General features: G+C 44.6%; 1 protein-coding gene across 8 annotated transcripts in view; it reads right to left on the reverse strand.

Moving 5' to 3' along the window:
* Nucleotides 1-660: 660 nt before the first annotated feature.
* LOC119464928 (ranBP-type and C3HC4-type zinc finger-containing protein 1-like) overlaps nt 661-27,476 on the reverse strand; it is a 95,642-nt gene continuing 68,826 nt past the window's right edge. For 6 of the 8 annotated variants that reach the window (XM_037725796.2, XM_049669009.1, XM_049669019.1 and 3 more), the window contains 4 exons: nt 27,084-27,195; nt 14,182-14,460; nt 5,232-5,375; nt 661-4,953 (listed from right to left, as the gene is read on the reverse strand). In XM_037725796.2, coding sequence (XP_037581724.1) covers nt 4,873-4,953; nt 5,232-5,375; nt 14,182-14,460; nt 27,084-27,195 — 616 coding nt within the window. In that variant the 3' untranslated portion in view covers nt 661-4,872. The remainder of the gene's footprint in view (nt 4,954-5,231; nt 5,376-14,181; nt 14,461-27,083; nt 27,196-27,476) is intronic. The other 2 variants (XM_049669003.1, XM_049669001.1) reach the window with 2 other exon arrangements.

The following is a 27,476-nucleotide window of genomic DNA, read 5'->3' on the forward strand; positions in this document are numbered from 1 at the left end:
CTTGTGTGACACGTGGTGTGAAGTCAGGGCACCGGGTGGCTGGCACCGCCCGCCAGCGGGGAGACAGAGCCAAGGCAGGAGGCAGGCGGTTTTGAGGAACACCGCCGACGCAAGTTGAGAGAGGAGTGGCTGATTCACAGATAGCGGCAGAGGTGGCGACGTGGAGATTACGTCAGGGCCTCAGTGTTGGTGCGGGCTATTTCAATTAAGGAGGGGCAGCTGGACATTCAGTGGCAGTTTTCTACGCAACTAAGTCGTATATTGGAGTTGAGAAAATGACGAGACTTCTATAGAGATAAGCTATCGAAATACCTGAACTTATTTTTCTTAGTGTCCCTTTAATTAAGCTCAGACCATGTTTTATCACACATTAATACTACATAAATAATGGTGCAAAGCTACAAAATCACTTACATAACATTTACATTGAAAACATTTTTGCGTGCTTCTGACTTAGAAATTCTTAGTGTGTGTGCGCAGCCAATATGAAAGTATTACAATATTCTTAGTTGTAATTATTAATGCTTTATTGTTTCCATCAACATAATAAACATTTCCTTCCAGTTCAATCAAGTGACTAGAAAACTTTTCAACGAATGCTCATCTCTCAAATATTCCAATACAAGTCTTACCCAACTCGCCCTATTTGCAGTGCTAATGAAAAAAAAAAAATTCATAGATTAAAAAGATGCCACACTTATCTGCAGCACTGGAAAATAATAAAGAGCCTCTAACTTCTCAACAGTATGATGCATTCAACCATCAAAATTGAACCAAGAAGACATCACTGAATGTATCACTTTTGTATGCACAAACAGACGCATGGCTGCATGTGGACTACAGCAAACTCTGGCCTTCCAAGCACATACACACTGCACATGACAGCCAACCTGCCCTGACATCACAATGGCTTAACAATAACAGACTGTTACTGAGCAGGAAAAGTTTTTTTTAACACCCAACTTTAAAAATGTGCATGATAACCAGCTAAGAGAAGCATGTTTATATTCAAAGCAAATAAAAGATTACAACTTCATACAAGGCAGATATTATTGCACAGAAACTCAAACAAACCAATAATTTCAAATCAAAAGAAAAAAGAAATGGTCAGTTCAGTAGATGACTGATCATCATCACCACACTACTTTACAGCCACCAGCTCATGCTGCCACCTGACATGTCCTCCATGCTGCTCCTCGAGCTACTGCCCTCTCCTTTCAGTACACCCCAACAACTGCTCGCCAATTTCATCAAGGCTTTTACTGAAAAGAACAGTTATGAGGTCAGAAATATGCCATCATGGTTCATGCGCTTGCTCATCACACTTTGCTTCAGGCACAGCACAACATAACAAAAAAAGGACATCTCAGTTAGGTTTATTTGAGATTGAAAGAACACCGTATTGCTTCAACTATTGCTACACCATAGTCACTCTGCACAACAACTGAAAGGGTAAGATACCATTTGTCAGAAAAATTGCAGGGCTGATTTTTTAAGTGATTCAGCAAGTACTATCGACCAAAAAAGTTTATGGACCATGGGATCTCAGACAACGCTAAATATCTGAGCAGCCTTTAAAAGTAGCCAGTAAAACCATACATCACAATGTTGTTCACATATACCAGTAGAGGCTGGAAATGAGAATACCAGGCTGCGTTTTGAGGGTGCGGAGATATTCAGCTTTTTGTCAGATCCCTTGGTCCGTAAACTTTTTTGGTCGATAGTCCATAGAGATAAAGAATTATCGAGAAGCTGTGTCTTTGACTGGCACCAAATGTTTTGGAGGGCAGAGATTCAGTGCAAGGCGATTTCAGAGCCAGCCACTCATCAGTGTCGGATATGGCTGCAAATGTGGCCGAAGTGAGGCAGTTACTGCATTAAGATCGCCATGCTCCTGCACGCGTGATATCAGAAGATATGAAAATGAACAGGGATGCATTTCACCAGAGTGAACGCAACAATTCAGGAAAATGGAAACAGAATGCAACAATAGTGCCACACTCTGGCAGACGAACGGAAACAAATCAGACAAACAATTGCTGTTGAACTTTTGGAAAGAGCCAGAAGTGATCCCACATTCGTGTTAAAGCATCACTGTCACTTTGTTTGAGGGTCATACTGGTAGCACCAACTTCATCTCTCGCAAAGTGCCGAATAGCAAGGCCACAGTTCGCCTCCCTCTTCTGCTGCTGGAAAGACAAGCAATAAACCAAAAAGGTCTGAATACGAGCTAGTTGGTAAGGCAACATCTTTTATGGAAACAGCACAGATGGGAGCAGCACACAGAGTGCAGCACTCTGCGTGTGTGTGTTAGTCACTTGCTTGTTTTATTTTTTGCACTGTTCTCATGAAAGAAATAAACCAAAACTTCTACACTAACACGCCAAAACATTTTCACCAAGCAATTCGTCAGCACTGTCCCGATTTGTTGTCATCTAGAGAACAGTTTTTCTTGTATGACAATGTGAGGCCCCGCACTGCTGTAATCAGTCCAGGAATATCTGGCCAAACACCATATTTCTACTTTACTACACTCCCCATATTCATATACCCTGTCGCAGTGCAATTTATTTTTGTTTCCCCATGTGAAATAGCTGCTGCCAGGGTAGCATCATAAAGATACAATAGCAAACAAAATTGCTGTGAGTCATGTGCTGAAGAGCATCCTCGATGAAGGTCTTTCTGCTTGCTTCCATGACCTCCAAAAAGGTGGCAGCTTTGTGTAGATAGCCAAGGGGACTACATTGACAAGACCTAGAGTCATTATAGTTTGCAAGTTGAATCAATTTTTTTTATATAAGCTCAGTCCTGGAATTTTTCTGACAAAAGTTGTACTTGCAACAAATATCAAGTCTTCCTTTGGGCTCATCTTGTGCACCATACCACAGCCTTGACTTAGACAAGGTGCCTGCAACACTGGTACACACGCATTGTGGCACGTTCTTCTTCTGCTCCAACAGCATTTGCATTGTGCTGACTGCGAGATTCACTGGTTTGTAGAGCAAATGCACAAAAAATAAATGCACCAAGAGTAAGGCAAATTCAGTAAAGGCCACATCACGGAAGGCTCGCTAACTAGGCTTGCCTTGCACGTCCTTCCTGGCAATGGATGGCACTACATACAGCATGCATCTGTAGCTGTATGCAAACTGTGTGCTTCAAATTGCTAAGGAGGCTCCTCGCGTTGTCCAGGAGTTTACAGTTCTTCATGTGTCACCTGGAATTATCTAAAAAATTTCCCAAAGGGGGTTCTTTTCAAGATAACATGGAATAACCTAATGTATCGAGGCTTTGGGGACTCATAACTGCTGCTGTCCACCGTAGTTGAGGTAAGGGAATTGGTCAATAAAGACCAGTCATTCTTTTTCTTTTTTGCAACATGCTTTTAAAAGACTTCACAACAACACCGGCTTCATTTTCAACAGCTGACACAAGTTTGAATACAAACAGTACATTTACATTTGCACATGAATGCTTTTCTAGCTCTTCAAACTGAGAAGACTGAGTATGCTTAGTCATGGCAATGATGTGCATATGAAATAATGATCGAGATCCACAGACAATAATGAGATAAGTCACTGTGCAAGAAAGTGTGAAACATGCCTGTGCTTCAGAAGCTACCACAGTGTAGAGAATTTTCAAGTGGCAAAAGAAATGGTTCCACTCAGCTCAGCACAATTAAACTGACTTTTCCTAGACTATTAAACAAATAAACTATGAATCTTTGAGCACCAACACTCATGAATTGGAAGTTACAGCAGGGAATACAAGGCTGTGTGCCTAAATGTCAACATTCATTTTAGCAGCAAAAACTATGGGCTTTTAATAAACTTGGAATGCTTGCTGCTTTTGCCAAGTCTAACTTTTCTCTCTTTTCCATATGAAGCACATACCATGTCGGCAAAAATCTTTTCAAACTGGGGTATCAAACACACAATAAATCATCAAAGCAGGCCAGTGCAACAATATCCAAGCTCTCTGAATGCATGTGTCCTCAATACTGACAGTCACCTCCTACTCAGAGATTACAAGGCATTACGCAGTGCCATGCAACCCATGAGAGATAACAGGAGCTGCAATGTTCCCTTCAAGTTCTGGCATTATGAAAGCTAACTTTAATCTACAGCAAACAGTTTCCCAACAACCAAAATGCTTTGCAAGGAGTCTATGAGAGAACAGTCTGCTCAGTTTGATTACAATGAACGAGATTAACTGTAACATGGCAGCGTCTCGATGAGCTGTGAAAGGGACAACAAGCCGAGGATCGGCCCTAGTGATCTTGACATCACCTGCCTTAATTTAAGCTTTGTAGCTCACTCAAGCATTCCGTACACACCAGGGGCTTTACCTACAACCACGTTGACAGTTTACGAAAATGTAGAGTAGCATTGACAGGTGGAAAATACTCATATAGAGCTCAATCACCAATTTTTGCCAGTAAATGTGGTGCATGTCAATTTTGAAAATAAAACATCTCTTCTGCACCTTGTTGAGTTCTGTACCGGCAATTCTAAGAGCATGTCCAACTATAACAAACTTATGATACAGCAAACATATTTTGCGCATTGATGGTGTTCGTTGCATCTGGGCCCAACTGTATTAACATTTCCAGTTATTAGAAAGCCTGGCAATGTCATATGTATTGCATAGAGTGGCCAGAGCCTTTTGTAAGCATGCAATGGTAAAAGCCTTTGGCAACACGCTACAAAAGTGAAACAAAAAGTCAATGCACTTCATTTTGCATGGGTTTCTCACTGATGTACACATGGTACTAGGCCTGTTACTAAATACCACTAAAATAAGCAACCAAGGAAATGTTTTCTTGTCATTCATAAAAATGCACCTACACATCTCTCACTCGAGGTGCACAGATCAGTGGCAGTAATTGCACTTGGGATGACATTTTACTCCATTCACTCCACATTTGCAGCCAGCAGAAGTGTCTCCTTTGCCCTGGTGAAAAAAATAAAAGAAACAAGTTGAACACCAGGCAGCACCAGCCGCACAATAAATTGTGATTTCCAGTAAGTGAAAAGTTTCTACAACTGTGTTGTAGCCAAATGTGGCAGCCGTTACTACTAACAATATTCTTATCATCTGGTGAGAATATACTAGTACATAAATATATAGGCTGAATTAATTCACACTTGTCGACTACAATACTGCCTGCAGCCTAACTTTGTAGCAATACAATTCAGGGTACTAAAACAGTGAAAATATTGAGTACCAACCTGAGGTCCCCATCGCGGACCTTTAGTAACCCAGCAGATTTCTGTTTGGCACACGGAGCATTTGAGCCAGTCACAACCCCACTTTTTCATGACAATAACACGACACTGTGGGCAGTGCATTGCTTGGCCCTCCTTTACCATATTCTGGAAAGACACGTTGAAAGCATTATTTGCATATATCCTCTTTCTAGAAATGGAGTTATGCAAAAATGTATAGGTCAGTACTAAGTAAAGACTCGGTTACACATTTACATAAAGATGCCTACCAATTAATTACTGCCATCTAACCCAGAAACTGCCCGCAGATACAAGACCAAAGTGTTTAAAGATACACAATCATAATTTCTGTGAGTTCAAAGACTTTGGCTGTACTGAATTCTGATATCACTAGCATTCAGGGTGTATAAATATATTTGAAAGTTCTGAATAACAAAGTGAATATCATGCTGTTTGAATTAATAATGGAATAGGGCAGCCACTATAGGATATTGACACATGTACTTTTTCATCTTTCTTGGGTGACCGCGTTTCACCGTCTAACAAGTGGCCGTCAAAGCGCGTCCTGTGCTCAGTGCAGGATTTGCCTGCATGTATTGGAAGTTTCTCGAATGTTATCGATGGTTCTATCCGCTGCCTGTTGTCACCAAACCTTGTGTAATCTGATTGCATGCATGCACGACATGAATTGTGCAGTACTTCTGGAAGACACGTGGGCATCATCGATTACTCTGGAACCTTTGATGACTCATGTATAAAAGCTGACGCGCTTCACCTGCTGATCATATTTCGACGACCGCCGACTGTGCTCACCGCTATCGTTGTGCTTTGAGTGTTACTTGCTTTTGTGGGCACAAGTTTCATCATTAACAGTTTTGCTGCTGGGGTCTTTGCCGTCACTATTATGTGACAATATTCTGAATATATTTTAAAAAGCTTTTCTAATAGTGCTTCAATAATATGCAGTGGCATGGGAATTATTTAAAATCAAATGCAAAGCAAAGGAGTGTTAAATTCTCTGCCAAGTCACAACAGTAATGTGCTAGAAAGGATAACATGAAAACAAAGTGAACAACCAATTCAGCTCTGCTGGTTGCAGCTACTAAATTCTAGCACAAACATTGTACAGAAGAAGAAAATGCAGTTGTTATTTTGCTGAGGAGCAAGACAAAGTACATTGAATCTATCATCATCACTTCCCACAGGTTTTCAAAGGAAGTTATATTACCTAGGGTAGCCATACCATCATGCACAGAGTTCGTTTGATATTGTAATACAAGATTCATGCCTAATTCTTAAAGGTGATACTTCAAGCTGGATTTTTTGCTGCTGCTTATACATGTTTCATATGGAAATTTTACAACTGCATGAAGCCAGGGAAAGCATTGGGGAGATTAACTGTTCTTTAATTGTAGTGCAAAAATAGTAAGGAAAAGGGAAATGAAAGTGGACAGAAAGACAACAGGTCCTGGGTGGGAGCCAAACCCACATTTTACTCATTATTTGTGCAATGCTCTACTATTGAGCTACTGCAGTGGCTGTCCTCCCGTTCACTTTATTGGGTATTTGTTTATGTGTACTAGATGTAGCCCTGGAAGTGTGTACTAGATTTTATTTTATTTATTCTAGGCTGTCTTCCCATACATCTATAGATCTAGATGTATGGGAAGACAGCCACCATGGTAGCTCAATGGTAGAGCATCATCAACACTAGCGTTGTTTGCGTACACAAAATTACCATCTGCTTATGCGAGATTTAGAAGCCACTGCAGGCGTCTTGCTCAGTAAAATTGCAAACATCGGTGATGGCTGCAAGTTTGGCAAGCTGAATGAATGGTTCATGCTAAATGAATTTTTTTCTGCATGGAGTCTATGGGAAACTAACCAAGCACTTGCACCTTGTTCTGCATATCTGAAGATTTGGCTCAACCAAATTTATCTTAACAAGAGTCTGCTGTATATATTACTGGCATTGCATCAAATATGGCCTCCTCAATACAACCCTTTGCAGAAGACTGTATGGCATATAAAGAAATAGCAAACCATTAAGATGCAGACAGACACGCTACAGTCAGATCTGAATTTGCTGTCCCAGTGATGTAGAAAGTGGTAGACGGACAAATGCACGAGGCACTAAACATGTCCCAGCACTAAACAATATCTGTGCTGAGCATTTTCATTAAATATTTGAATGCATACTGCACAAGAGATTACTCAGGTTTTTGAAAAAGCATGAAGTAATTTTGCCACATGGTTTTCAACAGAATAAGTCAACTGAGCTAGCCATATTGCAAACAAAGGAACTAATAATAAAAAATATTAAACAAAAGTTGTATACAGTGGGAATATTTTTGGACCTAAGAAAGGCCTTCGATTCAGTCAAACATGAAGTATTTTTCAGTAGGAGGTCTTACGGAATTAGAGGGTGAGGGCTAAACCTGATTTAAGAAGCTATCAGCAAAATCGTAAGCAATATGTTACACTGGGTTCATCATCACCCAAGCTAATGTCAGTAACTACAGGTCTACTACAAGGCTCTATTTTAGGGCCACTTTTGTTTTTGTTTTATATAATTGATATCACTAGCATTTCACTAATGGAAAAAGTGCTTTCGTATGCAGATGACATGAATGCTTCTTTTCTGTTGCTGAATTAACATAACGGCAGATAGGTGGTTAAGAGAGTTGTCAAAGTGGCTAGATATAAACAAGCTTCAACTCAATGTCAACAAAACAGTATGGTATGTAATTTTTAGGTCTCGAAGCATGAAAGTAATAAATCTTTTTAGTATTCATTTCTGTAATGATGATAAAATAGAGTGCACAAAGAGTATAAGGTTTTCGAGTGTTCTTTTTTATGGAAGTTTATCTTGGAATGAGCATGTGAGCCATTTAAACTTGAAGCTGTCTTACATAACAGGTGCTTTAGGAAGGATGAGACATTAAATACCAGTTAGGTTCAGACCGCCTATATTCTTCTTTGATACAATCACAGATACTGTATTGTATTCTCATATGGGGCACAAGTGCTAGTACTTCTAACATCAAAAGGCTGGCGATCTTGCAAAAAAAAAAAAAGTCTATCTGTGCCATTGAAAGTTTGGGATTTCCGTGATTGTTACGAATTGTTATTAATAAGAAAACTACAAACAAACTCACTTGTGACAGATATTTATACTGAGCTTAAATGAGATCCACAAAAATTTGAAGAAAAAAAAACTCGCCTCATGATAAAAAAAATTTTTCAGCTCAGAAATGTGTTATCGATTGCCAAAACAAGACAACATATGGCAGGCAGTGCCTTAGCTACTTGATCCCTGCTTTCTTGAATGGTAACACAAATACTGAAACTGAAATTCAGCAAGCAATGTCCCCGAGACATTTTAGAAAGCTGCTTTATGGAGATCTATTAATGGACCAATCCTCCTTTTGATAATTTTTTTCTAGGGCTTAGGTAATACAAGGCTTGGCACTTTTCCTTTTTCTTTTTTGATGCCAGGCTCTATTTTCTTGCGTATTTAAGTTTATGCAACAAACGCCCACTAACCATTTACAAAAATGGTTAGTGTGTGTTCTTTGCCTAATTGCTTATATGATGTTGTTTAGTTCGTGAATTCTTGAAAAGCTCCTTTTAGTACTTTTACCTCTTGGTAAATGCATTTTCTGTTTGTTGTTTACGTACTTCTCGTCATTATTTTGACAGAGTGCATTAAATTTATATTCCCTATTGACTTTTTTTAACGTTTTGTGACACGATGGTATTATGTTACCGCTGTTGCTCAAGTGAGAAAATACAGAGGACAGGGACCTAGCCAGGTGCAGACAAGCACCTTTAGTCATTGGTTTTCCTTGGTTTCTTTTTAATTTGTTATATATTTGTCCATGTTCCAAATGACCATGCAACTAATACTTGTAACGAAAAGGGAAGCTGAAACAGAAATAAACTGGAACTGAAACTGATGTAAAACTTTGCTTCATTACTAGTGCAACTCCAAACTTAATGGATAGTGCCATGATTGAATTGCTTCAGTCACATAAATATATAGGGGTTCTTTTCTGCTCCAATGTTGACTGGCCAGCTAGCATAGAAAACACCGTTGGTGTTGCTAAGGCTTTAAAGAAACTGAAAATTAACTGTCGCCTACAGCCTGCTAATAAGAAATTGAGACTCCTTGCATGCAATTCACTGATCTCTCCTTCTGCAAAATACTATGCTTCTATTATATGGCATTCTCATCACGCACACCTTTCATACCTTCTTGAACAAGTCATTATATGTTTCAGATGAGGATCTCATTAAAGTAGGTTCACTCTGTCATGGAGTCGTGTTGCTACTAAATGTTAAATGGTATGACTGCAGGGGTATGGGACCCATCAGGCACTTTGCTTTTTGCCCTCCTCCTGAAGTGTACCTACATTCATACACTTCAAAAACTTCACTTCATATTTAAAATATGAAAGCACATCTGCGGTGAAAGAAGCTGACATCACTTGTCATGCACAGAAAGTTTGCAAGCTATCACATGTTCATTATCATGTTTCCATACACTTTAACATAGTAGTACTTCATTTGCACTTGTGCACATTTTTACAGCTTGCCGTGTCCCCTCGAGTTGACGGCTGTTGCAAAGTTAATCTTATCTTTCCACAGACAAAAAGTACAAGACTTCACTTCTGGTTCTATCACTAAATGATTGTAATTCACTACCGCCAGTATTGCCACGCTAAGAAAGCAGATCTACTTTCAAGAAGCACTTAGAGACATTCTATAAACTGGGGCCTAACATAATTTTTAGGCGTGTGCAAATATTGAAAATTTCGAATACGTATCGAATACTCGCTGCTATTCACTTCGTATTCGATTTGAGAATTCATTATTTGCAGTTGTTGAATATTCATTTCTTTAGAATACGTAAGGAATCAAAACAATTATTGAAGTCTCTTGGGATAGAGAACGATGGATGTAAAGACTGTTCCGAATGATTCTGCTGGAGGATAGCTGCAGTGACCGCACAGAGGTACAAATTCCTGAGCGAATGCACAAGCATATTATATTTCCTCAATAATTTCCAGTCATTCAATAAAAATTGGTCGCTTTGAGACAGCCTATTATACGAATTTATTTTGATTTACTATTTCGCCAGTCTCAGAATGTTTGCATTCCTTTAAAACAATGTGCGGTGCTAAAGGAGAGAAATTTGATACTAGTACAGTGTAGACCGGTTATAACGTAAGTCGCTGGAGTCGCGAATATCCACACAATAAACGGTACGGCACTATAACCAAAACAACTATTTTATTGCGATAATGGACACTTCAGGCGCATTTCTGCTGTCGCTGTCACCGTGCTCTAGGTTCTGTATTCGCTTACTAAATAAATTAATAAGCACGGTGTCACGCGCGCACAAGCAAACATAAACACATTTCGCTCGTTGACTGCGGAAACGAACTGTCAAAACGCTCGAGTGACGAAGCGCGGCGAGCTAATTGACCTTCGTGCTATCATGCCTCTCGCTTCAACGTGACCTACAAGTGGCGAAAACACGGCGCACGGCGGACTTTCCCCGTCGCAGATTGCTTTCAAGATAGAGCCAAGGCGGTTGTATCGCCGAAGTGGATCGTTGCAGATTACATCCTGCTTCGATCGAGTGAAACCGTTCTGCATTGCTTTGCTGGCGAAAATCCTCTCCTTCTGTTTGCGCCAGTCCCAAACGCAAGTTTGGGATTCTCCGAACGCCTGTGATGCGTCCCGATTTCCGTCCGTCTCCACACACATGATCACTTTCCTTTTAAATGCGGCATCATGATGAACTCGGTACTTCATGCTGATAGAGCAGACGCAGAGAACATGAAGACAGACGGTAGACTATTGCCTAAGCATGTGTACTGCAGCACATGGAGGAAGCTAAGGTAGCTAGGCTCGACGCGCATGCGAGGAAGCTATTTTGAAATGTCGACGGCTACATGGTAACGTAGATTTAGGGTAGTACTCGATTCCAACGTGCACGCAATTTTTGGATCTGTTTTATTGGAAAAATGTGCGCATTAGATTCGAGTAAATACGGTATTTGTGGCTTGAGGGGAGCGTTTGCCGTCTAGGTTGACTGCCGAACTTCCAGGCAGCTGCACTGTAACCGGTATTTCGTGTCCCGCAACTGCACTATAAGCGATACGCGTATACATAGAGTGCTATAGAAAAATTAACGGGAGTCCAAAAAGACCATATTATATCTGGTCCTGCACTATAAGCGGTTACGTTACAAGTGGTCTATACTGTAGTAGCTGTAGCTGTAGTATCACATTTCTCCCCTTCAGCGAACACAACATTGTAAGTGCATCCATCTGGTAACATGCTGTTCCAGTGTTTCATTACTGTCACTGTCATGGTGCCCGGGCCCAGATAATTGAAGGCAGTTATTTATAATTTACAAGTGCCTCAGTCATCCGGACGTCTAAATGTTAAAGGTATTACGTGCATGTGTCAACAATGTATGCCTGATATCTTTCTTTTTTTAACAAACGAACTTAGTGCGAACTTTATATTTCATTTTGTTTAATAAATTGGAAAATATTTTATACTCAGTTCAATATTCAGTGGTCATTTTCCCTGAATATTTGTATCCGATTCGATTCAGAAATTTCGCTATTCAAACATCCCTAGTAATTAGGCTTCGATAACTGCTTTTTATTTACTTTTTTGGATGTGTAGGTTTTCTTATGCAATATCAAACTATAATGCATAATTTTCATATAATTCTGATCATTTTTCTTTTTTTTTGCTCATGAGTTGCTTCTGTTTCGCTCACTGTGCTTATTTTGTATTTTTCCCTAATTGTATTAATGTCTACCTCTGTTAGCCAACACCAATTGTTTTTACACATCACAATAGCTCCACAGAACTGTAAGTTGTTGATCATATTGTACCCCCCCCCCCCCCCCCTCCGTTCTCCATGCAGTCACCATTAGGACCTTCAGGGTACTAAAATAAATAGGAAGTGTGTCAACTGGACATCCGTAAAATAGCAAGACATCACTGGGTTGGAGTTATCCATAAACAAACAGAATACTTTCTTAGTGGCTAATACCCCTGTCAGACGGGCATCCGCTAACTCCTTTTAACTCCGTCGTCTTTATGTTGAGGGAGATGCATGCGATGTCACACGGTCGCCCTTCCACTAAGGGAGTTTAACGGAGCTTTTGGTAAAGGGAGATCGGCGATCTCCCTCAGCGGCTGAAGGGAGTACTCTCGTGCCCAGGCTTGTTGTTGTAAAGCTGAGAATTTAATTATGGTTTGCATTAAAAATAACGTCGAGTGTTTTTCAAAACAGTTCTGTTGAAATAAATAAACGTTCAAGTGCAAATCAGCATACTCGCCACGCCGCAAAGGAACACAGAGAAGCACATGGTGGCTAGCGTCGCTGTCAGCACTGCTATGTTTAGCGAGTGCACTTTGATTTTTAGCAAGGTGTATGTTTTTCGCATCAAATATAATAAATAGTATTTTTTATGGAAGGAGCGTTAATTATAATAGCTACGAGCGTAATTAAAAGTTACATTTTTGTAATTCTACAATCATCAAACGCCGCTGATAGCGCCTCTGACGGCTTCTTATGAAAACTTGTTATTGGCCGTGTGACACGGCCACAACTTCCTTGAGGTCGAACTCCCTTAGGAAGTTTCGCACTCCCTTATCCTAAAGGAGTTTGTGGGTGCCCGTGTGACACGGGTATAAAAATGCAACCATTACAATAAAGAACTGGAACATACACCAGAGAACGGCACAACAGAATGAGCCCTATTTGACTGGTGTGTATTTTTTATTGTGACCTGTTTTTATTACTTGTGACCTGTTTATATTACTTACACTTGCACATTACTACTCAGACAGGATGGATAGGATCAGCAAGATAGGAGGAGCCTTACTAGACTGTGCATGTCTTTATTATCTGTTTTTACTATTAATTTTCTTAACCATGGTACACCAACTCAATTAAAAAAATTATGGTTCAGGTCATCATACAAGCCTCTTAAGTCCTGCTAACTCTCAAGCAGTACCTTCTTATTCTCTATCAGAAGGCATTTGCATGAATATTGAAAATTTCCTTTGCATAAAATACTATGTGACATTTTAATAGGCTCATTTTGTGGAACAATAAATTTTGCAAGAGAGCTAGGACACATAAAAGTGTGCACTAATGGAATAAATAGTACCACCTATTTTTATTGAAATTAATTATTCTTTCCAAAATGTAAGGCATTAACAGAATCTAAAATTGCAGTTTATAGCCTAATTAAAATTAGCTCACTCACTGTATACCACAATGAATTTAACTTCCCTGTCCCTTAATGATTTTTCCTTACAACAATGAAAGAAAAAAAAATTGCACCCATCATGCAGATATGTTAATGGAGAAATGGCATACACCAATTCATATATAAGCGAGCCCTCAGTAGGGAAGTGAACAAAGATCAGCATTGGCCTCACTTATTCACACTTTCAAAAACAACTGTCAGCTGGCCAATCAATCAAAGCCCAGCTTTAAGTTCTACTAACTCAATTTAACCTTTACCTTTGAATAAAGCAAAACTTATACTAATGTATAGATGCGCTCAAATTTTGGTCAACCTACCATGTATATACTTCGTATTAAAACTATACTCTGTTCCACAATAATGTGGCACTTGAGAGTGGAAGCTAGAGCTGGCTTTTGGTGAATCATGAATGCTATCATGTGATGGTATGCATCCTTGCATTATGTCTCTCACCATGTCAGAGCACCATTTCCTCAGGCTCAAGCAGTGTTGAGTACTGTCTGAGTGCCAGAGCATCTCTTGTAGCTTGCACTCCAGATTGTGAAACAAAATACAAGTGTTGTGGAAGCCATGTACACAGTCTCACAAAGAACACGAGGGAAGTCTATGTTTAGGTCCAAGGCATGGTAGACAGCACTCACATCTAAATATTCCTTAGTCTGCTTTGCCTCCTGGCCATCGGGGGCATTAAAATCTAGCTCATCCTGGTACTGGAGACAGTTCTTGCCCTCGTGAATGGCCCGGCAAGTGAGGCAGTTTGAGTGGCCGCACACAGGGCACATAAAGGTGTTGACATTGTCCTCCAGCATGCACCAGCCAGGGCAGTCAGCAGTCTTGCAATGGAAGCTGTTAGGTGCCTGGCTCTCGGCGGTCTTCACACTACGTGACAAGTGGTGCTCATATACCTCGGGGCTCACCAGCTGCAAAAGCAAATTTTAGAGCTGCATTTCACCTATACTCACACAAGAAACATGTACACAGGGTGCAAAAGAGGGAGGAAGCACATTCATCCACTGAGAGCCCTAGTTTGCCTCCAATGCAACAAGCCAAATTTGTCAGCTTTATGCACTACCAATTACACAGAATGAACTATTATGCATTATAAGCAGCATGCAAATGGACAACTTAGGAAGGACACTGAAAGGTTTTTCTTTTTTTTTTCTGAAAAAGCATGCTAATTAGAAACATGACAGCCCTGGAAGAAATAAAAAAATATTCCTTAAGGTCACACAAGCAACAAAATAATGAGGAAACAAAAAAAGCTGTTTCTTATCTTGACAACATTATGAAAGCCTGGCTAATGCACATACCCTCGTGTTTTATACTATGATATGCTTCAGCTATTTCACGTGTGAACTGATTGCAATGCGTCATAATTAATAATGTGTTGTCATAAGATAGCACAACCACACTGTTGACAATGACTCAACAGATGAAAACACAGCACATTTAAAAAAAAGAGTTAGCACATTTCCTTAACCAAACATTAATGCTCGTCTGTCCAGTATTTACTACACAACCCTTGAGTCACAGTCAGTGTACCTATTGAACTATGATGGCCACAAAGTGGCCCAGCACAGGCATCAAATTTTCACCTGATATCATCAATATTCACATTCTGGCAGCCAGTGCCAACTGCAAGTAAAGTGTTGCAAGGGAAAAGTTATTAACAGCCTTAAAAAGTATACTTTTATATAGTCGCCCTAACTTAAATGTTAAGGTTCTAAGTAAACTGATTCTCAGCTCCAGAGAAAAAAACACAGTTTACAACAGTTCAAACCAGTTCATATCTGTATGGTTATACAAAGTTATGGTGAACAAATCAAATGCAAATCAGTATCACCAGCTCTGCATGTATAACAAAGACGAATGGTGGTTAGCACAGGTGGTATGTGATAAACATTTGATGTGTAGTGAAGACGAATGCCCGGCGCTGCAGCCACATCGCCAGTCATCCGGGCAGCGCGAGCTCGAGATTGCCTGAGCCGCTCTGGTTGAGACACGCTGCCAACGCTGCCCGCTGCTCTCTTGTACTGTGTTCACATTAGATTCTGGTGGAGGTGCTGCGGTTTCCCCCAACCTGGAATTACGCACCCGAACTCTGCCGTCCGTCATGCCTGACGACCCCAGCCCGACATCCCCACCGGTTACTCCAGCCATCGTATGTGCCGGTGCCCAGCGTCAGCGGGATCCTGACATCTTCTGCGGCACCGATGAGAAAGACGTTGAAGATTGGCTGGAATCGTATGAACGCGCCAGCAACACTAACAAATGGGACGACACCCAGAAGCTCAACAACGCGATGTTCTATCTGTCGGGCGTCGCCAAGCTGTGGTTTCGAAACCACGAAGCCGATCTCCGCACATGGGCTCGCTTCAAAACCAGCATTGCAGACGTTTTCGGCCGCCCTGGCATGCGCAAGCTTCGCGCTGAACAACGCCTGCGCAGCCGATCCCAGCAAACTGGTGAAACGTTCACCAGCTACATAGAGGACATCGTCGACCTCTGCCGGCGTGTCAACCCGACGATGGCGGAGGGGGACAAGGTACGTCATATCATGAAGGGCATTTCCGACGATGCCTTCCATATGCTGCTGTCAAAAAGCCCTGACACAGTTTCTCAGGTCATTGAGCTTTGCCAGAGTTTCGACGAGCTCTGCAGGCAGCGTCTTCTCACACGGCGCCCACCTGTGTCCGATGAAAGCCTCGCGAGCGTGGCCGTGGCTCCTGACATGGACTCCCTGCTTTGCCAAATTAAAGAGTTCGTCCGTGCTGAGGTCGCTCGCCAGCTTTCGCTGCTGTCCTCAGCCACGTCACCACCCTCGTCTTTGCCGGCCAACCTTCGCCAGGTCATCCAAGAGCAAGTTTGCGCAGCTCTCCCTTCTGCCCGCGAGACTCCACCGGTGCCGACTCCCGTTGCTTTTCCCGAGGTGACTGCACCTCTTAGCTATGCCGAGGCTCTCGCACGGCCACCACCTCAGACCTTTGCGCCATTCCCATCAGCCGTGCCACTGCATCCAGCCCCTCACTTCGTTCAGCCGCGGTACCCACACAGCAGTGGACAATGGCGCACTCCTGACAACCGCCCAATATGTTTTGCATGTGGTCTACCTGGCCACATTGCACGATTTTGCCGTCGCCGCCCAACATCCTACCGCCGTAGCTTCGACACCGAACCATACGGTTCACCATACCCATCGTCCTCCGTGCCTCAGAACCCTGGCCAGATGTCTTCTTACTCGGACCACCGCCCTCTTGTTGACCGCCGTTCGCCATCGCCCCGACGTCGCTCGCTTTCACCGATGCGTCGTCGTCCTTCTACGCCGGAACGGGAAAACTAATCGCCGCAGTTCCAGAGGCGAGAACTGCGTCACCCACGAACAGACCAAGGCCTCTCCCTTCTCCGACTAATATTATTGATGTATATGTGGACGGCGTCGCTGCACTCGCCCTCGTTGACACTGGTGCCGCAGTTTCGGTTATTAGTGCCACACTTTGCCGTTCGCTCAGGAAAGTTACGACGCCACTGTCAAACGTATCCCTTCGTACTGCCAGCGCAGACCGCATCACGCCTGCAGCTGCGTGTACTGCTCGTGTTGTGATCAACGGCCTCCTCTACATCATCGAATTTTTGGTGCTGTGTTCTTGTTCCCATGATCTTATTTTGGGCTGGGACTTCCTTTCCGCTAATAAGGCCGTCATCGACTGTTCTCATGCTGAGATGGAATTTCAAACGCTGTGCGACGCCCCGCTCCTTGACGCTCGTGAACCTGACGATAAAGTTTTTGTTGCCGAAGACGTTACCATTCCACCGCACTCTTCTGCCCTAGCCACGGTGTCATGCAACCTTGTTGCTGATGCCAGCGCACTTTTTACGCCATCCGCCATTTTCGCTCGTCGCAAATGTTCCCCGCTGCCTTTCGCTGTTTTGGACGTTCATGCCGGCATCAGCAGACTGCTCGTCTCTAACCAATTGTCCTGTCCTCTCACTTTGCTTCGTGGGGAATGCATTGGCCGCGTCCAGTGTGTCGACCCTGCTGCCATCATTGACATGCCAACTGGTTCCACCGCCACTCATGAGGTCGCCGGAATGACCTGTAACCCCGCGCAGGAGCCGACTTCGCCCGATGTTCTCCATAGCTCCATCGCCGACACGTTGACTGTTTCCCAACGCGCCAAGCTTCTACGCCTTCTCGACAAGTTCCGTTCGTCTTTCGACTGCCAGCATGTTCCCTTGGGCCGCACGTCAACTGTTTGTCATCGCATCGACACGGGTACTAGTGCGCCACTGCGACAAAGACCCTATCGTGTATCCGCGACAGAGCGCCGTGTCATCGATGACCAAGTAGCTGACATGCTGAAGCGCGGCGTCATTCAGCCTTCGGATAGCCCCTGGGCATCTCCCGTTGTTCTTGTTAAGAAGAAGGACGGATCGATTCGATTCTTTGTCGATTACCGTCGTCTTAACAAAATAACTCGTAAGGATGTTTACCCTCTTCCGAGAATTGACGACGCCCTTGACTGTCTCCAAGGCGCAGAGTTCTTCTCTTCTATCGACTTACGTAGCGGCTATTGGCAAGTCCCCATGGCACCCGAAGACCAACCTAAAGCGGCCTTTGTAACACCAGATGGCCTATATGAATTTCGTGTCATGCCTTTCGGGCTTTGAAACGCCCCAGCCACATTTGAGCGTATGATGGACAACCTGTTGCGTGGTCTCAAGTGGAAAACGTGCCTGTGCTACTTAGATGATGTGGTTATTTTTTCGCCTGATTTTCCCACCCATCTCTGTCGGCTGGAGGAAGTGTTACAGTGCCTAACTGCCGCCGGCCTTCAGCTCAACCTGAAGAAATGCCACTTTGGCGCAAGTCAGCTCACCATCCTTGGCCATGTCCTATCTAAACACGGTATTCTTCCTGACGCCGCCAAGCTCCGTGCAGTTGCTGATTTTCCCAAACCTTCCTCCGTACGAGAACTTCGCAGCTTCCTTGGCCTCTGCTCTTACTTTCGCCGCTTCATTCGGAATTTTGCGTCCATCACCGCTCCCTTGAATCAGCTTCTACGGAGCAACTTGAACAATTACGCCTGGTCCCCTGCCTGTGACGATGCCTTCCAAGAGTTGCGTCGTCTATTAACATCACCGCCTATACTGCGTCACTTCGACCCGAGTGCTCCGATCGAAGTACACACTGACGCCAGCGGTGTTGGGCTCGGCGCTGTGCTCGCGCAGCGCAAATCTGGTTTCGACGAGTACGTCGTTGCATACGCAAGCCGCACCCTCACCAAAGCAGAGACAAATTATTCCGTTACGGAGAAAGAATGTTTGGCCATAATCTGGGCACTTGGTAAATTTCGACCCTACCTCTATGGCCGCCCCTTTCACGTAATTACAGACCACCATGCACTTTGTTGGCTGTCCACATTGAAGGACCCCTCAGGTCGATTAGCTCGCTGGGCTTTGCGGTTGCAAGATTTCGACGTGCGCGTTGTCTACAGGTCTGGCCGCCGCCACACCGACGCCGACACGCTTTCCCGTTCGCCCGTGTCAACCGTAAGCGATGCCTGCCTCTCTGCCGTTGACCACGTACTTTCGTTCCCAGTAGGCTGCGACATGGCTTCGGAGCAACGCAAGGATGCCTGGATTAGTGCTCTTATCCGCTTCCTTTCTAACCCGTCGACTGTTCCTCCACCTTCTCGAGCTTTGCGCCGTCAAGCTTCGCACTTCGAAATGCGGGATGGACTTCTCTATCGCCGGAATTACGTCTCCGACGTCCGCAAGTGGTTGCTCGTCATACCGCGACATCTTCGTGGTGAAATATGTTCTGCCTTCCACACTGACCCGCAGTGTGCACACGCGGGTGTCTTCAAGACGTACACCCGGCTTCGCTCCAGGTTTTATTGGCGTGGCATGTACACCTTTGTATGCAAGTACATTCGGTCGTGCCCTCAGTGCCAACGCCGCAAGGTTCCTTCTCAGCATGTCTCTGGTCCACTACAGCCAATCCCGTGTCCTGCCAGGCCCTTCGATCGCATTGGGATTGACCTCTATGGACCCCTTCCGAGCACGGCTTCCGGAAACCGCTGGACAGTCGTCGCCATCGACCACTTGACGCGATACGCAGAAACAGCCGCTCTGCCTGCTGCCACAGCTCGTGATATCGCATCCTTCCTACTGAAAAACTTTATTCTCCGTCACGGTGCACCTCGCGAACTTTTGAGCGATAGAGGACGTGTGTTCCTCTCCGAAGTCGTAAACACGCTCCTTACTGAATGTCGCATCGTTCATCGCACCACCACCGCCTACCATCCTCAAACTAACGGTCTGACGGAAAGATTTAACCGCACCCTTGGCGACATGCTCTCCAAATACGTCGCCTCTGATCACACTGATTGGGACCTCATTCTGCCATTCATCACGTTCGCCTACAACACTGCACCACAGGCGACCACAAACTTTTCCCCATTCTTCCTCTTGTACGGCCACGAACCTTCGACTACCCTCGACACCATTCTTCCGTACAGACCCGATTCATCCGAATGTACACCCATCTCTGAAGTTGCCCGCCGCGCCGAGGAATGCCGTCAACTCGCCCGTTCCTTTACAACCGTCGACCAATGGCAACAAAAATCTCGACGTGACGATGATCACACGCATTGTCACTTTCTTCCGGACTCCCTTGTGTGGCTTTGGGTTCCTGCCGTTCCTGCTGGCCTCTCATCCAAGCTTGTATCAAAATATCAAGGACCCTACCGTGTTGTAGCGCAGACATCGCCTGTGAACTATATTGTCGAGCCTGTCACGCCACCTACGGACCAACGCTGTCGTGGTCGTGAAACCGTCCACGTACAACGCCTGAAGCCGTATTACGACCCCTTGATTCTATGTTCACCATGAGTCGCCAGGATGGCTCCTTTTCCGATGGGGGGTGATTGTAGTGAAGACGAATGCCCGGCGCTGCAGCCACATCGCCAGTCATCCGGGCAGCGCGAGCTCGAGATTGCCTGAGCCGCTCTGGTTGAGACACGCTGCCAACGCTGCCCGCTGCTCTCTTGTACTGTGTTCACATTAGAGATGAAATAGGGTATTCTTCAGCTGGCACTTGGAGACATAAATGATCATTTATAGTGCATAGTACACAGACTAGAAACTGTATGTCATCCAGCACGTGCAAGGAAAACCTGTAAACACTATCTTATTAGAGAAAAGACTTGCTTGAAGCTAACCTGTGCAGCTGGCACAGAATGAGCAAGTGGTGGCAATTGTTATGGTTCAGGCTGGCACACGCCTTTGTTTCTACCCATTACTGCAGGAGACTGGTCCTCTCCAAATTCATTTGCTGGCCACACTGGCGAGCATATAATGGCAGTGCTAAAAGCAGCTACCAGTTGGTGGCAGTTGCTGGTACAGCTGCATGTTAGCTATGCGTCAAGGTAAAAACAAAAAAACTCAGAGCCCTTCTCCTGTCAAGGAAATGGGGGTAAGCGAAGCTTGTGGCAAGACGAAACTGTCACAGGTGTTCCACTTAATTTGCCCTAAACTCGGGGATGGCGGCTCTTCGCTGACGTTTGGCCTCAACATCACGTCCCCGAAACTCGGGGGGGGGGGGTCCACGGCTCTTCACTGATGTTTCGCCTGGGTTTCGGAAGCCCTCACGCTAGAATCAGCACATCGACGACGAGCCCTTTCCCGAGTGAGTTCACGGCGCCGTTGCTCAAACGCAGCTTGCTCCTTGATGGAACGCACCATGCACGGCCTTTGCATCCGGTCGCCGAAACTGAGCTGAGGCGAGGAAATCCAATCAGAGCGCGCCAAACCCCTTTTCTTCCCTTTCCCTCCCCGCAACACACCGAATGACCCCGATTGTGACGTGCGTCATGTGATCCGGCGCCGGCGCAGCTTTCCCCACACCTCCTCTTTCTTTCTTCCTTTCTTTTTTTTTCCTTCCTTCCTTCTCTCTTTACTTTTTGTCCCTGGCTCATACCCGCATTGGATATGCGGGTATGCGCCCCACGTGATTTCTTGCGTGACTACGCCACCACCAAAATTTGTTGCGCAACACAAGCTTCGCTTGAAAACAACTTATTTGACATAGCTGGGGCACATGGAAATGGCATGCGGAAGCATTATAGGTGTCCAGCACTGTTCCTAAGAAATTCATGTTGAAGTGACCTCAGGTGCAAATTGTGCACTATGATTTCATTGTCCCTGCACAAATACAGTAAAAGCTCGATGATACGATCACGGATAATACGAATTTCCGGATGATACGAATTTTTCTGTGGTCCCGGCCGAGCCCCATTACTTTGCAACGTGCTAGAGAACGGTTGTTACGAATCGATTTTCAGCCTGCGTCGGTTGATACGAATAAACGCCGCCCCACCGACGGCCGCGAAAGAGAACAGCGCGCAGTCACGCGCTTTCTCTCCTTCTCTTTTGGTGCGGAGGCGCGGCGCCAGACAGCGCGGAATCCGCGACTGGGCGCGAAGAGTTTGAAGCGGTGGCGCTTCAAGAAATAAATGCTTTTTACGTACATGTGCCTGAGTGAGTTCACCTCTGACTCTTTAATTTAGCTACAGTCGAATCTCGTTAATTCGAACACGCTTACTTCGAACATACCGCGTACCGACAATGCTCTTAGCAGCGCGCCAAATAACGCGGCGGCGCCTCCGACCGGCATTGCTCCGACACCGCCATAGAGCAAAAGCTCAGGAGAGACCCCTCAATGCCGCGCGCGAAGGAACGGGGGAAAAAAAAAAGAACTCGCGGCGGAAATTTCTCCCTCTCTCAAATTGCAAGGTCGCCGTTTCTGCATCGCGCCGGAACAAGCGTGTACTGTACGTGCCGACTAGAGTGTTCTAGACAACCGTATTCTAGCACACACTAGTGCCGACGTCTCAGTCACGCGGATAAAATGGCAGTGAACCCTTCTCCTCTATTTTCTAGTCACATGTTGACCTTGCACGCTGCGGCAGCAGCGCAGAGGGAAGCAGCGGCGGAGGCACAGTCGGGCCAACGAAACTGCTACGCCCGCAAACGCTCGCTTCCCGATAACGGCAGAAAACGAAACTTCAGGGGGCGGCTAAAATAAGCTGGCGCCAGCACGGCGGCGGGCGCGCACGGAGAGGTGCGCAGGTGAGAGAGCTACGAGGGAGTTGAGAGGGAGGGCGAGGGGAGCCACCGAAGCGGCGGAGTTGACGCGGCCATATCCGCTTCCCTGCCGCCCTCCTCCCTCACCTTCGACGGTCTCCGCGCGCACCCGTGTGCCGGCGCCGCCCGCTCGCTCCCTGAAGCTTCGTTTTCTGTCGTTATCGGGAAGCGACCGTTAGCCGGCGTGGGCAGTTTCGTGGCCCGCGCTTGCTATGCGCTTGCGCGCCGCGATATTTCACGACTCGCACCGTTCGTGCATCGTGCTATGGTGCACGAATACTTCAAAAATACGTCCTTTTAATTCGAACAAATTTTCGGGCCCCTTCGAGTTCGAATTATCGAGATTCGACAGTAGTTTTAATTGTGTTTCGATGATACGAATTTCGGCTAATACGAATATTTTTCGTGACCCCGTGAGATTCGTATCATCGAGCTTTTACTGTATACCACAAAGTAGTGCCACGGAGCCACTGTTACAAACTGCACAAGATGGGACAAAAGGTAAGAATGGTAAAAGACGAGTGCAGACTTACAACTGAGTTTATTGGAAAAATGAAAGAACCTTACATATAGTGCACATCCAGAGTGTCCTGTTACTACATCATGGTTACAGATCGAGATACAAGCGTACGTAAACAATAGCATGATTCAACTGATTCAACAGCATGATTAAACTGAAGCATAAATAAGCACATTCCCTGTCTAACAGATTAATTGAAGGGTGGCTAATGCACCCCTCACCCCTCCTCCTGATATGGAATGCCTCATTGTGCAGTTTGTATCAATGAATAAGTTATCAGTGTTAGAAAAACTGACTGGCTATCTAGAAAATTCGATGTCCTGTGGGTGAATATGTGGGTATTGAACCAAGGGTCAGTGAATATATTGCATAAATTACGTGAAAGTTTGTTGCCAAGAAGGGTGCTTCTACAAGGTGCTGTAATAAGCACACACATACGTACATGAACATGCACACACACAACACAAAGGATTCAGTAGCCACTCTGTATGATAGCTAATAACACAGAATCCTCGTTGCCAACAAGATCATGCATTCAAAGTCAAATAGAAACTAACCAAAAAAGAAAGTTAAACCAAGAATCTTTTTTTTTTAATTCTGGAGTGAAAAAAAATTGTAACTTTCTGGTTCAATTCCACTTCACAAATATTGTGCTTATTTTTCAGCTTTCAGTTTCTGGCTCAGTTTAAGTTCAACTTTAATAAAGACAAGCATGTGCTCAGTAATTATCTTGCCCCTGCAATCCAGCAAGTCACCAAAAACACAACATTCAAGAGCATTTCCATGATCTCTTATAAGCTGCCACAATAAATAAGCCATATGACCATATCCTTATCACACTTCTGATCATGTCAACAGTCTTATAGAACTGTTACTAAGAATACAAAAGCCAACCAATAAGAGGGAGAACTGCCCATTCTGAGTTTCAAAATACCATGCTTGCTCCTAGCAAGTCTGTGCCGTAGATATATCGCCATGTGTTATGTGGCTATTACAACTTTATTCAACACTAAAGGCAAACATTTCCTCTGCAGAGAATTCATTGTTGGTAAACAGATTAACACTGGTATCTACCATCCTGCACAATTCTGCAGATACAACTGAAGCTGATTCGCAACATGTCACTATACAATTAAAACTCGATATAACGAAGTCAGCAAATCGGCAATTTGCATCGTTATATGGAAATTTCATTGTATTGAAATTCGACATTTTATGCAAATAAGTACAGTCGCCGATCGATTTTTCTTATATAGAAAGGGGCCGCAGAATTTTCCGAAGAAAGCAAATTTGAATGTGAAAACAATTCATTTTGATGAATTTGGGAGTCGGCGACGAATGATAAGGTTTCATGCTACGTTGACGATATCTTCGCATCGGCGGTACGAATTAAGCGAAGCCAACCACGCTTTCGCGTGCACGCCCCCATGGCTGATAGCATCGCCCGCACTGGGACGACGCTATCATAAAAAGCACCGGCAGCAGGGAGCAAATGCTTCGTCTGCCTCTCACTCCAACGGGTCACCGAAACTCGAGATTACGTAACCTTCAGTACTAAACGCACGGGATGACATCTTACATCATGCCACGCCGTCTCGGCACGCCCACTCTTTGCACACGTGGCAGATTATCTCTAAAGCATAGTGCGGGGCTGCGCTTGCGCTCAGCCGCGCTTACAGCCATGCGTAGCCACGGCCGACAGGCGCAAGAAATCGAGACACGCTCCAACCCCCACTCCGTCCCATCACACGCACTTAATCACGTTACCACGAGCTCGCTCCCCTACCCCTCTTTCCCTTTGCTCACGCGGGAAGGTGGCACTCGTGAAGCCACCATCTTTCTTGTCTCATCCTCGCACGCTTTCACTCGCATCTAAAGCACACAGTGCACGGGTGCGATAGGGTCTTATCGCACTTGGACTTCATACGGAACATGATGCGGCTCCACTTCAGTGGTAGCACGCGATTTGAGATGTGCGTTTGCAAGCAGCCGCTTAAAATTCAATCATTTGACCGTCTCCGTCCGCGGAAGTTTCCATTTATTGCTTGGCCTTCCTTTGCGGCGGGAGTGAAATTTCGTTATATTGAAATTGCATACAAACACACTTCGTTATATTGAGGTTCTAAATACATTGTGTTCTATGGACAAGAGGTTATGAAAACTTAAATAATTCGTTATATCGAGAATTTCGTTACACTGAAGTTCGTTGTATCGAGGTTTAACTGCACGAGGTCTGTTAGAAAAGTGTCCGACCTTTTTTTTTGTTTTTTTGCAAACACCTGATGAGAACAAGAGTGCTTGCATCAGCCGACCTTGAACCTTCGTGCACATGCGCATATCTTTTCCCACCTGCCGATAGCGACAGTTGCTGGGACGCAGCGTTTGAGTGAGGTAGTGCGCAGCGCTCTCGTCGGTTTCTTTATTGCAAGGAAAATGACGGAGCAACTGGAGCAGCGCTACTCCATCAAATTTTGCGAACAACTGGGCGACAGCCAAGTGGAAACCATTCGGAAGATTCAGGCGGCTCTCGGTGACGATGCTATGAGCAGCACACAGATTAAGGAGTGGTGCAACTGGTTTAAAGACAGCCACACATCGGTGGAGAGCGAGCCACGCTCTGGTCGGCCATCAACATGCCGAAATGACCAGGTCATCGCCGAAGTGAACGCTGTGGTGATGCGGGACCATCGTGTGACTATCCAAGAAATTGCGGAAGAGGTGGCCATCAGCACTTTTTCTGCACATTCCATTATGACCAAAGATTTAGCCATGAAGAGAGTTGCGGCGAAATTCGTGTCGAAGCTGCTCACGGTGGAGCAAAAGCAACTTCATGTTGAAGTCTCACAGGGCATGCTAGATTCCACAAACAGTGACCCCGACTTCATGAACACCATAATCACTGGTGACGAGTCTTGGGTGTACGGGTACGACCCGGAAACCAAATCCCAGTCGTCACAGTGGAAGCATTCCACATCACCAAGACCAAAGAAGACACGCCAAGTGCGCAGCAACGTCAACGTGATACTGACTGCTTTCTTCGACTCCCGCGGTGTGGTACACCACGAGTACGCACCACAGGGTCAAACAATCACCAAAGAGTACTACAGGGATGTCCTCCGTCGCCTACGTGAGGCTCTATGGCGCAAGAGACCGGATTTGTGGTGAACAGGAAATTGGCGCATCCATCACGACAATGCTCCTGCACATTCCTCGCACTTGATTCAGACTTTTTTGGTGAAAAACCAGACTCCTGTAGTTCAACAGGCTCTTTACTCTCCTGATATGGCCCCCTGCGACTTCTGGCTGTTTCCCAAAATTAAGAGGCCATTGAAAGGAGTGCGATTTCAGACAAGAGAGGACATTATGGCTGCAATGACAGCTGAGCTAAACTCCATTCCGAAAGAGGCCTTCCCGGAAGGCTTCCAACAATGGCAGCATCGCTGGGAGAAGTGTGTGGAGTCCCAAGGAGACTACTTTGAGGGTGATTAGGTTTCCAACGCTCCAGTTATGCCAGTTTTTTTTCTTTGGCCAGTCGGATACTTTTCTAACAGACCTCGTATATCAAACAGAAATTCGAAGACAGCAAGAGTTCAATATGAAAGCACCGCAAGACCTTTGCATATTCTGAACAAAGAAACGAGGCATCTGCAATCCAATTTGATATACCACCAAACTTTCCTGAAATATGCTCCTATCAAGCATAATTTTCCGATATGCCAAGATTGTCTAAAATAATGAAAACAATGCTGGACAGCTCACTCAGGCTACTGGGAATGATATTAAATGAAACAATTTTCGGTAAGCAATGATGATGCAACTATGAGAAAGCTTAATTGCTATTAAAAACAAAGCTTAGTAAAGCCATGAAGCACTCACCGCCCTAATTTCCCGTTCTTGCAGATGGCTGCTGCATGAATATTCATTGTTCCTGAATGGGCACTTTACCATAGCCTCTTCAGCATAGCGAACAGAGTTTGACAAGCAATCTCTGACAAAGGATTGAGAATGAGAAAAGAACAACAACCAGATTAATAAATACTGTTATAGGAAAAAATATCACAAGTTTACAGACATTAAAAAATATCAAATGCCATGAAATTGAATGAATTTTAATGCCAGGGTGTTTTTTCACAATTCCTTGACCCATGATTAAATTAAAATAAATTCTGGGTTTTTACATGCCAAAACTATTATCAGATTATGAGGCATGCCGTAGTGGGGGACTCTAGATTAATTTTTACGCTCTGGGGTTTTTTAACATGTATTTTG

Source organism: Dermacentor silvarum, chromosome 1, assembly GCF_013339745.2.
Source record: "Dermacentor silvarum isolate Dsil-2018 chromosome 1, BIME_Dsil_1.4, whole genome shotgun sequence".
Lineage (NCBI taxonomy): Eukaryota > Metazoa > Arthropoda > Arachnida > Ixodida > Ixodidae > Dermacentor > Dermacentor silvarum.